The sequence below is a fragment of the Bufo gargarizans genome, chromosome 4 (genome assembly GCF_014858855.1).
Source record: "Bufo gargarizans isolate SCDJY-AF-19 chromosome 4, ASM1485885v1, whole genome shotgun sequence".
In the NCBI taxonomy this organism is placed as follows: Eukaryota; Metazoa; Chordata; class Amphibia; order Anura; family Bufonidae; genus Bufo; species Bufo gargarizans.
Genome location: NC_058083.1, coordinates 436,043,162 through 436,058,544, shown reverse-complemented (window position 1 = coordinate 436,058,544; position 15,383 = coordinate 436,043,162). Strand labels below are relative to the sequence as shown.

Here is a 15,383-nt window from a genome sequence, read left to right as displayed (position 1 = left end):
AATCACTGGCCGCAGTGCTGATCCGCCCTAGTCAGGGACTGGTTGAGCTGGCATCTCCAGCCATTTCCTGTTTGTCGAGCAAGGACCAGGCAATGGAGAATGCCAGGGACCTGGGAAGCATTGGAACAGCATCAGTGAGGCGAGTAAAGCTTCTATTATTATTTTTTTACCATTTTGCTTCTTAACTAAAAAATATCCCACCGGACAATCCCTTTAAAGGGCTTCTGTCACCCCACTAAACTTTTTTTTTTTTTTTTTGCTTACTTATAATCCCTACACTGCAATCTAATTAATCATTTTGGTCCAGTAGATTTTGTTTAAAACATGCTTTTAAAATATGCAAATTACCTTGCTACCAGCAAGTAGGGCGGCTACTTGCTGGTAGCAGCCGCATCCTCCGATCCTAAAGACGCCCCCTCCGCATTGTGATTGACAGGGCCAGGGAACGGAATCGTTCTCTGCTGGCCCTGCCTGTTTGCATTCAAAATCTGGCGCCTGCGCCGCGGCCGTACCTGTCTTCAATCGGCGCAGGCGCACTGAGAGGCGGCCGCTCGCTTGGCCGCTCCATCCTCAATGCGCCTGCGCCAGGTGTAGATTTGACGTCATCAGCGCAAGCGCATTGAGGATGGAGCAGCCGAGTGATCGGCCGCCTCTCAGCGCGCCTGCGCCGATTGAAGACAGGTACGGCCACGGCGCAGGCACCAGATTTTAAATGCAAACAGGCAGGGCAAGCAGAGAACGATCCCGTTCGCTGGCCCTGTCAATCACAATGCGGAGGGGGCGCCTTTAGGATCGGAGGATGCGGACGCTACCAGCAAGTAGCTGCCCTACTTGCTGGTAGCAAGGTAATTTGCATATTTTAAAAGCATGTTTTAAACAAAATCTACAGGACCAAAATGATTAATTAGATTATGTAGGCATAAATCGCAGTGTAGGGATTATAACTAAGCCAAAAAAAAAAGGTTTAGTGGGGTGACAGAAGCCCTTTAATGGTAAAACTGTCCAAATTGAGAGAAAGTCACTCAATCTGAGGATACAGAAGTGCACTTATGTCACATCATGATCCTATAAAATATGGGCTTTTGCACGGCACAAAATAATTTTAGGATACTGTTCGATAGATGCAGGAACCTAGAAATAATACATTGTTCCTCAAATCCACTCAAAAGTCAACTAAATAAATGTTCTCAAAAACTCCTTGAAAAGGGACATATAAAAAAAAGGTGGGGGAGAAAACTCTCATACACAGACTATCCCACCACATTCTGCAACTGAACTATACATGGTATTCACAATGTGACAAGCAGAAGATATACTGGTGCAGTACTATAAGAGGAAAGGGGATCTACACCAATGGGTTGTCAATATACACCATGACATGAGATAGTCCTAGGGACCTAGGATATAGTACTATGTGTTGCATCTACCCACATGTCGCCATGTACTTGGTTGGAACAGGCATGTATTTCATTGTGTCCCCAGTAGGTTCCCTGGGTTCTGCCAAATTTGAGGCCTCATTGTACTACTTGGATGGCCATTCATCTGAATGGTTGCCAAGTAGTCCCACATTTCTTATATAGTGGTTGCCGCCAGGGTGATGCATCGGTGGTTTGGCATCCCCTGACTTAATGGATTAACGGTGGCCTCATTTTAAATGGTGTTGTCTCGGATGAGATACCTCCTCTGACATGGCGAACATGCTTCTCAGAGCTGACATTACTCCTTGTGCAAAAATGTGGGAAAAGGTAACCTTACCAAAACACAAGCGTTTCAAGGAAAGATATTCCGACATCAGATGCGCCCACTACTACAATACGGGCATTGATGGTTGCTTTTGGCTCCAAGGTAAGCTTCCGATTGATGTGGTACAATGCATAGGGCGGCTGTAGAAGAGAAGAAAACAGGAGACTGAATAAACAGTATAAGCACTCATGGGGTCATTTTTATCATGAAATATGATTATATTAGGATCCATTCACACGTCCGTAATGTTTTGCGGATCCGCAAAACACAGACACTAGCAATGTGCATTCCGCAATTTGCAGACCGCACATCGCCGGCACTATGATAGAAAATGCCTAATCTTGTCCGCAATTGCGGACAAGAATAGGACATGTTCTATTTTTTTTTTTTTGCGGAAACGGAAGCACGAATACTGAAGTGCAGATCTGCAAATTCTGATGCGGATCCGCAAATGCGGATGCGGACAGCACATTCCAGCCCATTGAAAATGAATAGGTCCGCACGCGGAACGGATGCGGACCCATTTTGCGGACGTGTGAATGGACCCTTAGGCGTATTTTATGAGCATATTACAGCGCAATGGTTAGTAGTACTGCAATCTGCGACTTTTCCCTGCTCATGGCAGTTTTAAAAAAGTGGGCAGGAAAGAGGACGGGCTGGCAGGCCCATCTCATTCATAATGTTCTATGAAAATTGTCTAAATTTAAGCCACCTAGGAAGCCGTCTTACTTTCAGACTGGCGTTGGATGCGCCGAAGTCATGTAGAGGCCGGCTCCTCTTCATAACTTTGGCGGATCTACCGCCTGATATATTATTTGGTTATTTGACTTTTGTTCATCATATTTATGAGCACAGGAGGACCTGTCTTGATAGCATTTTTCTATAACAAAATAAATAAGAAGAGGGTTATCTATACTGGTGCATCATCAGAGCTGTACTTCAGTATTTTCTTGAGTGCATCATTTCCATATTCCTCAACAGGGTGTGCATGGATTGCCAGTCTTCTGCCACTTTTGTAAAAAAAGGGGGCCAAAGTATCTTTCAATGCATCTTTATGCAACAAAATTGGGGTTAATACATTGATAATACATAGGGGGATTGTTACGGATTAGTGAGAGTGCACCCACTGCAATAACCAACCGGTTTTAATTTGGGTTAACTCTAAGGGCGTTATTCTGGCACTCCCTTGGTATTCACCTTTTAACTGCTGTACAGGGATTTGGACTATGATGTGGGGGCAACCAGAATGCTACCTCCTGGGATAGTCTCAGTGTGTTTGGCAGCTGACCCACTAGGGAAGCACCGGAAGCTCAGGAAACACAGGAAAACTGCAGGAGCAGTCTGAACAGTCACTAAGGTTTGCAGGCAGGATACATGCAGGCAGGGCGGGTGCAGGGCTGAAGAACAGTAAGGGACCAATGCAGGATAAAGGCAGGCAAAACGCAGGAGAAACATAGAAGCGCTAGACTTCAACACCTGTGCTGGTCACCAGGGAACCATAACGCTCAGGTACTCTCTTCCTGGAGAGGGCACCTTAAACGGGTTATCCAATGAATACTGTAAACAGTGAAAATCTGACATCACATAGTATATCACAATCTATTTCTAACAAAGTTAGAACCAGCCCTGTACCTCACATGGATCCAGAGATCTCCCTATTCATTTCTCTGCTAAATTTATAGCAAGCCGACAGCTCAAGGGGCGTGTCTTTTCTGCTGGAGCTAAGGGGGCGTGTTTCTGCTCTCCCTATCACAACTCAGGAGGCAGCTGAATGATGAAACTGAGCATGTGCGGCCACCTCAATAAGCTGGTCAAAGAAATAACTAATTAAGTGGCACTATACAGATACATTTTATTGAATAACTCACTGACTGTACAAAATTTTTAATTACATGCAATTACAAAAGTATTGAGATCCAGGTGCTGGTTTGAAAAGTGTAGAATATTTTTCGCAGGACAACCCCTTTAACCGCCTCCGGACCGCCTAACGCAGATGTGCGGTCCGGAGGCGGCAGCCCTGCGCTCAACGACGCATATACGCGTCATCTCGCGAGGGCCGGGATTTCCTGTGAACGCGCGCACACAGGCGCGCGCGCTCACAGGAACGGAAGGTAAGCGAGTGGATCTCCAGCCTGCCAGCGGCGATCGCTCGCTGGCAGGCTGGAGATCCGAATTTTTTAACCCCTAACAGGTATATTAGACGCTGTTTTGATAACAGCGTCTAATATACCTGCTACCTGGTCCTCTGGTGGTCCCTTTTGTTAGGATCGACCACCAGAGGACTCAGGTAGCTCAGTACAGTCGCACCAAACACCACACTACACTACACCCCCCACCCCCGTCACTTATTAACCCCTTATAAACCCCTGATCACCCATGATCACCCCATATAAACTCCCTGATCACCCCCCTGTCATTGATCACCCCCCTGTCATTGATCACCCCCCTGTCAGGCGTGATTTTTACGGATCCACGGATACATGGATCGGATCCGCAAAACACATGCGGACGTCTGAATGGAGCCTTACAGGGGGGGGTGATCAATGACAGGCGGGTGATCAATGACAGGGGGTGATCAGGGAGTGTATATGGGTGATCACCCCCTGTCATTGATCACCCCCCTGTAAGGCTCCATTCAGACGTCCGCATGATTTTTACGGATCCATGGATACATGGATCGGATCCGCAAAACACATGCGGACGTCTGAATGGAGCCTTACAGGGGGGTGATCAATGACAGGCGGGTGATCACCCATATACACTCCCTGATCACCCCCTGTCATTGATCACCCGCCTGTCATTGATCACCCCCCTGTAAGGCTCCATTCAGACGTCCGCATGTGTTTTGCGGATCCGATCCATGTATCCATGGATCCGTAAAAATCATAAGGACGTCTTAATGGAGCCTTACAGGGGGGGTGATCAGTGACAGGGGGGTGATCACCCTGATCACCCCCTGTCATTGATAACTCCTCTGTAAGGCTCCATTCAGACGTCCGCATGTGTTTTGCGGATCCGATCCATGTATCCATGGATCCGTAAAAATCATACGAACGTCTGAATGGAGCCTTACAGGGGGGGTGATCAGTGACAGGGGGGTGATCACCCTGATCACCCCCTGTCATTGATAACCCCCCTGTAAGGCTCCATTCAGACGTCCGCATGTGTTTTGCGGATCCGATCCATGTATCCATGGATCCGTAAAAATCATACGGACGTCTGAATGGAGCCTTACAGGGGGGGTGATCAGTGACAGGGGGGTGATCAGGGAGTCTATATGGGTGATCACCCGCCTGTCATTGATAACCCCCCTGTAAGGCTCCATTCAGACGTCCGCATGTGTTTTGCGGATCCGATCCATGTATCCATGGATCCGTAAAAATCATACGGACGTCTGAATGGAGCCTTACAGGGGGGGTGATCAGTGACAGGGGGGTGATCACCCTGATCACCCCCTGTCATTGATAACTCCCCTGTAAGGCTCCATTCAGACGTCCGCATGTGTTTTGCGGATCCGATCCATGTATCCATGGATCCGTAAAAATCATACGGACGTCTGAATGGAGCCTTACAGGGGGGTGATCAATGACAGGGGGGTGATCAGGGAGTCTATATGGGTGATCACCCCCCTGTCATTGATCACCCCCCTGTAAGGCTCCATTCAGACGTCCGCATGTGTTTTGCGGATCCGATCCATGGATCCGTAAAAATCATACGGACGTCTGAATGGAGCCTTACCAGGGGGGTGATCAATGACAGGGGGGTGATCCGGGAGTCTATATGGGTGATTACCCCCCTGTCATTGATCACCCCCCCCCCCCCCCCTGTAAGGCTCCATTCAGACATTTTTTTGGCCCAAGTTAGCGGAAATTTTTTGTTTGTTTTTGTTTTTGTTTTTTCTTACAAAGTCTCATATTCCACTAACTTGTGTCAAAAAATAAAATCTCACATGAACTCGCCATACCCCTCACGGAATCCAAATGCGTAAACATTTTTAGACATTTATATTCCAGACTTCTTCTCACGCTTTAGGGCCCCTAAAAAGCCAGGGCAGTATAAATACCCCACATGTGACCCCATTTCGGAAAGAAGATACCCCAAGGTATTCCGTGTGGGGCATGGCGAGTCCATGAAAGATTGAAATTTTTGTCCTAAGTTAGCGGAAAGTGAGACTTTGTGAGAAAAAAACAAAAAAAATCAATATCCGCTAACTTATGCAAAAAAATAAAAAATTCTATGAACTCGCCAGGCCCCTAATTGAATACCTTGGGGTGTCTTCTTTCCAAAGTGGGGTCACATGTGGGGTATTTATACTGCTCTGGCTTTTTAGGGGCCCGAAAGTGTGAGAAGAAGTCTGGGATCCAAATGTCTAAAAATGCCCTCCTAAAAGGAATTTGGGCACCTTTGCGCATCTAGGCTGCAAAAAAGTGTCACACATGTGGTATCGCCGTACTCAGGAGAAGTTGGGGAATGTGTTTTGGGGTGTCATTTTACATATACCCATGCTGGGTGAGAAAAATATCTTGGTCAAATGCCAACTTTGTATAAAAAAATGGGAAAAGTTATCTTTTGCCAAGATATTTCTCTCACCCAGCATGGTTATATGTAAAATGACACCCCAAAACACATTGCCCAACTTCTCCTGAGTACGGCGATACCAGATGTGTGACACTTTTTTGCAGCCAAGGTGGGCAAAGGGGCACATATTCCAAAGAGCACCTTTCGGATTTCACAGGCCATTTTTTACAGATTTTGATTGCAAGGTACTTCTCACACATTTGGGCCCCTAAATTGCCAGGGCAGTATAACTACGCCACAAGTGACCCCATTTTGGAAAGAAGACACCCCAAGGTATTCCGTGAAGGGCACGGCGAGTTCCTAGAATTTTTTATTTTTTGTCACAAGTTAGCGGAAAATGATGATTTTTCTTTTTTCCTTACAAAGTCTCATATTCCACTAACTTGCGACAAAAAATAAAAAATTCTAGGAACTCGCCGTGCCCCTCACGGAATACCTTGGGGTGTCTTCTTTCCAAAATGGGGTCACTTGTGGCGTAGTTATACTGCCCTGGCAATTTAGGGGCCCAAATGTGTGAGAAGTACCTTGCAATCAAAATGTGTAAAAAATGGCCTGCGAAATCCGAAAGGTGCACTTTGGAATATGTGCCCCTTTGCCCACCTTGGCTGCAAAAAAGTGTCACACATCTGGTATCGCCGTACTCAGGAGAAGTTGGGGAATGTGTTTTGGGGTGTCATTTTACATATACCCATGCTGGGTGAGAAAAATATCTTGGTCAAATGCCAACTTTGTATAAAAAAATTGGAAAAGTTGTCTTTTGCCAAGATATTTCTCTCACCCAGCATGGGTATATGTAAAATGACACCCCAAAACACATTCCCCAACTTCTCCTGAGTACGGCGATACCAGATGTGTGACACTTTTTTGCAGCCAAGGTGGGCAAAGGGGCACATATTCCAAAGTGCACCTTTCGGATTTCACCGGTCATTTTTTACACATTTTGATTGCAGTCCTTCCGCTGTTTTGATTGAGTTCTTCTCACACATTTGGGCCCCTAAATTGCCAGGGCAGTATAACTACCCCACAAGTGACCCCATTTTGGAAAGAAGACACCCCAAGGTATTTCGTGAGGGGCATGGCGAGTTCCTAGAATTTTTTATTTTTTGTCGCAAGTTAGTGGAATATGAGACTTTGTAAGAAAAAAATAAAAATAAAAAATCATCATCATTTTCCGCTAACTTGTGACAAAAAATAAAAAGTTCTATGAACTCACTATGCCCATCAGCGAATACCTTAGGGTGTCTACTTTCCGAAATGGGGTCATTTGTGGGGTTTTTCTACTGTCTGTGCATTGTAGAACCTCAGGAAACATGACAGGTGCTCAGAAAGTCAGAGCTGCTTCAAAAAGCAGAAATTCACATTTTTGTACCATAGTTTGTAAACGCTATAACTTTTACCCAAACCATTTTTTTTTTTTTTGCCCAAACATTTTTTTTTTATCAAAGACATGTAGAACTATAAATTTTGCGAAAAATTTATATATGGATGTCGTTTTTTTGCAAAACTTTACAGCTGAAAGTGAAAAATGTCATTTTTTTGCAAAAAAATCGTTACATTTCGATTAATAACAAAAAAAGTTAAAATGTCAGCAGCAATAAAATACCACCAAATGAAAGCTCTATTAGTGAGAAGAAAAGGAGGTAAAATTCATTTGGGTGGTAAGTTGCATGACCGAGCGATAAACGGTGAAAGTAGTGTAGTGCCGAAGTGTAAAAAGTGCTCTGGTCATGAAGGGGGTTTCAGCTAGCGGGGCTGAAGTGGTTAAATACCCGATAACATTGGCCCTTTAAAAGGCTAGAGGTCAGCACATGTGCCCCTAAAGCAGGCATCCTCAAACTGCGGCCCTCCAGCTGTTGCAAAACTACAACTCCCAGCATGCCCGAACAGCGTACAGATATCAGCCTACAGCAGGGCATTGTGGGAGTTGTAGTTTCACAACAGCTGGAGGGCCGCAGTTTGAGGATGCCTGCCCTGAAGGGACAGAGGCTGGAGCACTAGATAGAAGCATGGAGGCAGCAACACGGTGAGTAGTGCAGCATCCGTGTCCACAGAGGAGAGCAGGGCAGCGGCAGCCATGGACAGTTGCCCTACCAGGGAAATTTATCAAATCTAGGACACCAGTTTTGTGGCGTAAAAATGTTGTAAGCGATGCCACATGCAAAATTTTGTGTAAAATTTTGCGACTTGCAGAAATGGATTGAAAAGTTGGTCGGAATTACAGATAAGAACACTTTTATGTCTCATTTATGATGTGCGACTTTATATAAAGTCACATCTCCACATGAGGCAACCCCATGGTGCACTTTTATTGACAGTGGCAAAACCACATCACACTTGCGCCAATATTAAATAAAACCGAGTGCAATTTCCAAAAACCTGGCGTAGGTGTGCAAAGCAGCTCCAGTCTAAAAATTAGCCTCAAACACACCTACAATTATACATTCCCCCCTAGTTTTCACAACCACATACAAGTGTCTTTCACACAGACATTTTTCTATACTATCCTTCATACCAAAATGTATCAAATGAAATAGTCGCCCTGTACTTTATTTATAAAGATAAATCCGAAAACAAAGAAGGAAAGAATTACGGCTCATTTAAAAGAGTAGACATAAATCCTGCATGTCATTTTAGAAAGTGGTTTGCTTTCCGTTTATCCTTCTACCACTTGATACAGATTACATTCAGTTTATAAAATTATAATCCATTGTTGATTTTAAGTATTAAGACTCTGAAATATTTCTAGGGCACAATGTTAAAATCTTTTCTTAGGACCACCATTAAAAATTAGTAAATATTCTGCATAAATCCTCAAAATAAAAGAACTAAAAAAAGAATATAAAGCAGATTGATTCCTATCTTATACAGAAATAATGTCCACATTTTTGTTTGAAATATCAGCCAAATATATTTTCTTCTCCTCTACAGTAAGCACATGCCCTGTTTTAATCTAAGCTTTGTCCAGAAGAATTCTGACATCCAGTGGCCACAAAAGGTACCTTTAACTCTTTAAACTAGGCTACATGGAAAGCGTAATATACTAAGAGGTAAGTATATCGGCCAGTTTGACATATGCTCATCACGTAAGGTGATTTATGATGAAGTGACAAGTCATAAATAATTATAATGGGCTTCAGAATTTACTCCCTGCTCAAACTGAATGAAAGTGGGTGTATACTTGAAACAGAAAACAAGGGCTGGAATAAAATTGGGGCACTGATGGTCCTAAACCAATTTGAGACTGGGTCATTTTCTCTGTTCATGACCACCTTTTTTTTACCTCACGTTACTTTGAAAACAATATTTTGTTTTTGTAAGGTTATATAGTTGTTGCATCTTTCTTTCGGGGACACATGAGGCTTTAATTTTTATGTAATTTTTAATTTAGTATTTTTTGTTTTTATACCCAGGAAGGTGTAAAAAGAAAAAAAAGTGAAAAAATAGTCATTTTTTTTAATACTTTTGTAATTTTTTTAAAATAGATAACAGTGGTGCAACTAAAAAAATTCAAATTTTGAAATCTTTTACAGTCATTTTTATATTAGGAATATATTCCCTATTCATGGCCAGACACATTTATTTTTTTATTTAGTTTTTTCAGTACATGCAACTTTGAAAGTAACATTTTTTTTTTCATGCGGCTATTTAAAAGTGGTTGCATTATTCTTTCAGTGATAGTTGAGGCTTTATTTTTGTCATTTTTTTTAAAGTATTTTTTTGTTTTTATACCTGGGAAAATGTAAAAAGAAAGAGAACGTGGAATAATTGTATGTTTTTATTTGATACTTAAAAAGAAAAATTTATTACAATGCAAGTGCAACTAAAATAATTTTTCAAATTGTGCCCCCATTCTTTTAAAGTAATTTTAATATTGTGAATAAATAATTTATGGCAAGCAGAAAAGGGGCTTTGTCTCTATTTATTATTTTACACATTGTGCTCCTCATGAGATCGTAGAAGACATTTCACGGGGGTACGTTTTTAACATATTACATTATTTTAGCCCCATTATTTTTGTTGACATTTTAGCCCCATTCAGGCAAGAACAGCCTTTAGAAACTAACTGCAGAGCTAATCTGGGGGTGATAAGACCTAGCAGCTCCTGCAGTTAGCTGGCAACCGGCAATCACATGGTCACTGGGAGGAAAGGAGGAAGAGGCATGGCTGCTTTCTAATCTGTATAGAATCATTGAGCACCATGTATATGGAGAACAGGAAGGCACAGGCAGTAACAAACCATCTCTGCCTTCTCAATGGGGAGTCCAGCTGTCACTGACAACAAACTCCCCCATTTCGTGTGCACCTTACAGAGTTACATGCAGACCTGCCAGACAAGTGTCAGACATTTAGGTGACTTTACAGTGTACGGGTAACCTTGAGCAGAATTCTACACTTATACCATTTCAATGGGGCCACAAAAGTTGCGGACAGCACACCGTGTGCTGTCCGCATCCGTAGTTCTGTTCCGCGGCCCCACAAGAAAGATAGAACATGTCCTATTCTTGTCTGCAATCGAAGACAAGAATAATCATTTCTATCATAGGGCCAGCCATGTGCGGTCAACCAAATGCAGAACGCATAGGGGCGGTATCCGTGTTTTGCGGACCACAAAACACTACGTCCACCTGAATGAGCCTTATAATGGAAATTCACAAGAAAGGTATAGTAATGTTTCAGGGCACCTACCCTACATGAAGATGTTAATTTACCTAGCACTTGTATGAAGGGTAGAATTCGCTGCATCAATAACTACAATTAAACATTAGCCTGACAATCCGCTTTTGCCTCACAGTTTTACAATGTAAATTATACTGGGAGAGAAAATCTCATAACTGTGAGTTAATAAGCATATAAACAACATTCTTTATAATGAAGACTCGTTTATCTCATGGGTGTCTATAAATCAGGGTAAGGTCTAAGAGGTTTCTGCATATATTATCCATGGGGAAGGCTTACGGTTTCCAGCTGAACAATATGTGTTGCAGCAATTACCTCAGTAACAGTTGGGCATCTCAACCGTTAACACGCTCAGGGTTTAAGAAGATAAATGACTCCTACGACATGCACATAGTAACAGACTTTCTTTCATCAGACCTAGAAACAGGTTTCTTGATAAGTAAATTGATGTAAAAGCTGACATTATACAACGTGACCATGCATTAGTGGGAAAACATATGGAGTACTACTTATCAATCATGATATGAAGATATCTGCTGGTCGGTGTGTCGGGTAATTAAACAAAAAGCCATAACGTGGAGGTATTTATCAGATGCTGTCTGGGCTTGTTTTCCAAGCCATAAGGCCCAGCGCTATGTCAACTCATCAATATTGCATAAGGTTTGAACAAATGTTCCACATGGACTACAGAATGAAGATACAGATGCCTTTGAGGGCTTCAAGTACAATGTAAATAGCTTTGGGGACCAAACAGAAGGAAATCAGTAATCATCTACCATTACACTGGAAATGCAGTTTAGTTATTGTTAACTGGACTAATAACTGGAAGCCTTAATTTAACCACATCCATCAAGTTTGATAAAAATGTTGTCTATCTGGTATCAGTCACCAAGAACTATTTACTTCTCTTCTAGAACTACCCTAATCAACCAACCATCACATTAGTGGCGTCCAGCTCCAGGGATGTGGCCGCAACCGTGTGATAGCATATTGGACGCCTCCTCCTCTGGTTGCGGCTTCAGCAACTGCCTTGCAAGATCTGGCCACACGTTGCCTGCATACCCCAGCCAGTGGTGTCAGGTTGCTGGGAAAAATGGAGCTCGCTTATGTCATCAGGCCTGGTGACCTATTTAAAGGGGAATCAACCTGCCATTTATTGCCTGCATATTAAAGGGGTATTCCCATCATAATGATCACTGTTAGGGCTCCTTCACACTTGCGGCAGGACAGATCCGGCAGGCTGGTCTCCCTGTCGGATCTGTCCTTCCGCTGTTTCGCCGAGCCGCCGGACCGCCGCTCCGTCCCCATTGACTATAATGGGGACGGGGGCTGAGCTCCGGCGCAGCACGGCGGTGCGCGGCGAAAGCCGCCGGACTAAAAAGTCGGACATGCAGGACTTTTTAGTCCGGCAGCTTTCGCAGTGCTGCGCCGGAGCTCAGCCCCCGTCCCCATTATAGTCAATGGGGACGGAGCGGCGGTCCAGCGGCTCGGCGAAACAGCGGAAGGACGGATCCTACAGGGAGACCAGCCTGCCGGATCCGTCCTGCCGCAAGTGTGAAGGAGCCCTTATCTGTTAATCATTTGACAGTGCTCATTTTTGTAAATATATTTGATTAACCAATTCCCACCCTTTAGGAGAAAATTCATCCCCACTTACCTCATTGTTGTCATTCGGTCTCCCCTGATTACGGCCACCGCTCTTCTCCAGAATCCTTGTGGCCTTTTCTCCCGGCCGAGCCGCTCACTGTCCTGCATGCGCCATGGTGACTTCTTCCTGGCCAGAATAGTACAGAGCCGCGCGCCAGCTCTTTACTATACTGGCCAGGGATAAGTCACCATGGCGCATGCTCAGCGGCGTGCGCATTCAGTCCAGCGTGCGGCCCGGCCAGGAGAACACGTCAATCAAGATGAAGCCCGCCCCCAGCCAGAATCCAGGAAGTGAATGGCACGCTGGCAGCAGGTAAGTATGAAACGGCGCCATGGGAAAACCCTTATAAGTAATAATCTCTGCCTGCCTCCTGTTCCAATGTGTTGTGAATCTGATCTAGACTCCCATTTGACCATGACTCAGTCTGACTCTGTTTGACTCAGTCTTTTTGCTGGAAATTGCTCCTTCTTTGCACTTTGGATAGTTCATCTGGTACTGGCTGTTCTACTCCTGACTAAAGTTTCATCTTGTCTTCTGGGCTATCGCATCCTGACTACTCTTCTGGTGATGACACTTGACTTGAGGATAGGCCATCAATATAAAAATCCCAGACAACCCCTTTAAATAAAAGTATTTTAAAATATATCAACTGGACTTGGGAGCACATTGTGCAATGTCCGATGTCACTACAAAGCCAAAAAGCACTAGTGTATGTACAAAGGAACGATTGAATCTAAATTTAGGTGACCATTAAAGGGAACTCTTAGTGCGGAACATGGTGCCTGAGCTGAAGGCAGCATGTTATAGAGCAGGAGCAGCTGAGCAGATTGATATCTAGTTTTATGGGAAAATATTCATTAAAACTAATAATTTATACATTTATATCTGTGCTTGCACCAGCTTTGAAGTCAGGGAGGCGGTCCTATCAGTGATTGACAGCCTTCCCTCTCTGGCTGTGTATACAGAGATAGCTGTCAATCACTGATAGGACCGCCTCTGTGACTTTAAAGCCTAGAATTAATAGAGATTTAAATGAAGTTTTACTGAATTTTTTCCCATAAAACTATATGTTAATCTGCTCAGCTCCTTCAGCTCTATAACATGCTGCCTTTGGATTGTTTTACATTTTCATAGTGAGAGGTTCCCTTTAAATCAGGGATGCTGTAGGCTGTCATACTGGGAATTGTAGTTTTGCAACATCTGGAGGGCCGCAGGTTGGACATCCCTGCTGTAAATGATTATTTTAGTGCAGAATCTTTGATATTTCCTCTTGCATCTCCATATGGTAGGCTATAAAGGTCCCAGGTCTGGTCCTTCATTTCTGAGCTTAATGATGGTAGAACAGAATTACTGATTAACAAGCTGAATGCATGAAATAAGATCGGGGTTCATCATGCTTTCACTTCCCAAGTCAAAGCAGTGAATTTATGGCACAGATCTTCACTGCAAACACATTACATGGAAAGTGCTGGCTGACAGTAAATGTCCTCAGAGCAAAAGTCAGCAGGTTTCCTGTGTTTTTCCCATTACATCTCATTTGAGAGCTTGACTATTACCCAATGATGGCAGGCAGCAGATGGCATTGTTAGCAGGAATGTCCCCAATGTTTGTCACTTCTGCACATTTGCGAAAATCAAAAGGAAGATGACCTACCTTGCCTCAAAAGCAAGATGTCAGCAGCATACAGGTGTTAATGGCATTTATGGAAAGGCTGAATGATCATTGTGCAGAAAGAACAAGACAGTCTTTTCAGCTGCCTCGGACTAGTTAACAAGTAGCCATCTGAATGCATAAAAAGAAAGAATTGCATTTCATCAATAAAAGACAGCAAGAAGATTTAATGAGGGTAAAATGGAGCTGCTAAATAAGCAGATGAGCGCGAGACGGCTTGGGGAACAATTAAAAAGGCCATCAAGCCACAGCTCGACAGTTGAAGTATTCTGTTGTGTGTGACACAGGCTTAGTACATAGGACTGCGCTATAAAAGCTTTTCCAGTCTATGGCTATGATTTAAAGAGAACCTGCCCCATGTCTTTTATCAAAGGAACGTTCTAAAGGATAACTCTGCCAAATATATCAAAATCTAATTTTTGAAGCCAAAATCAGCAGTGGATCATAAGAGGAGAGAACGTATACAGGACAGACACAACTTCTCTTCTTTTTTTGAATTTGCCAGCAGCCTTACTGGACACTTCTAATTCATGAAATATACAAATATACAGTTCCAGAAAAGTTTAACCTGACTTTTTAGTGACTTTTGTTGTGTTAAAGGGGTTTTTCTGGAAGTACAATATTGATGACCCTATAATATCTTATCAATAGGGTTCTTACTCCTGGCACCCCCCCCCCCCCCCAATCAGCTGGTTTCAAGAGGTTACACTGCTCCGGTGAGCCCTGCGGCCTCTTCCTAGGCCAGTGACGTCATGTTCTTCACTCACATGGCCTATGAGCAGAACAGGCACATTTAAGAAAGTGGGCCTGGGCTGCAATATCAAGCATAGATGTTATACAGTGTACTGAGCTGTGCTTGCAATGCTGTGAGGAGGCCACAATGCTAATTGAAGTGCTGCGGCCTCTTCCTGGGAATCGGACCCCCCCTTCCCAAACTGATATTCTATTCTGAGGACAGGTCATCAATATTGTATTACCAGGAAAAAATTTTTTTAATGGAGTTGACCAAGATTTAGATATCAGATTGGTCAGGGTCCAACACCCCGCAACCCCACAAATAAGGTGT

The 15,383-nt window shown here is 43.6% G+C and overlaps 1 protein-coding gene across 1 annotated transcript in view; it reads right to left on the bottom strand.

Annotated features, from left to right (window-relative positions):
- Positions 1 to 15,383, bottom strand: part of CFAP61 (cilia and flagella associated protein 61) — a 291,524-nt gene that overhangs the window by 174,330 nt on the left and 101,811 nt on the right. The window contains exon 18 of the mRNA XM_044291895.1: positions 1,756 to 1,883. Coding sequence (XP_044147830.1) covers positions 1,756 to 1,883 — 128 coding nt within the window. The remainder of the gene's footprint in view (positions 1 to 1,755; positions 1,884 to 15,383) is intronic.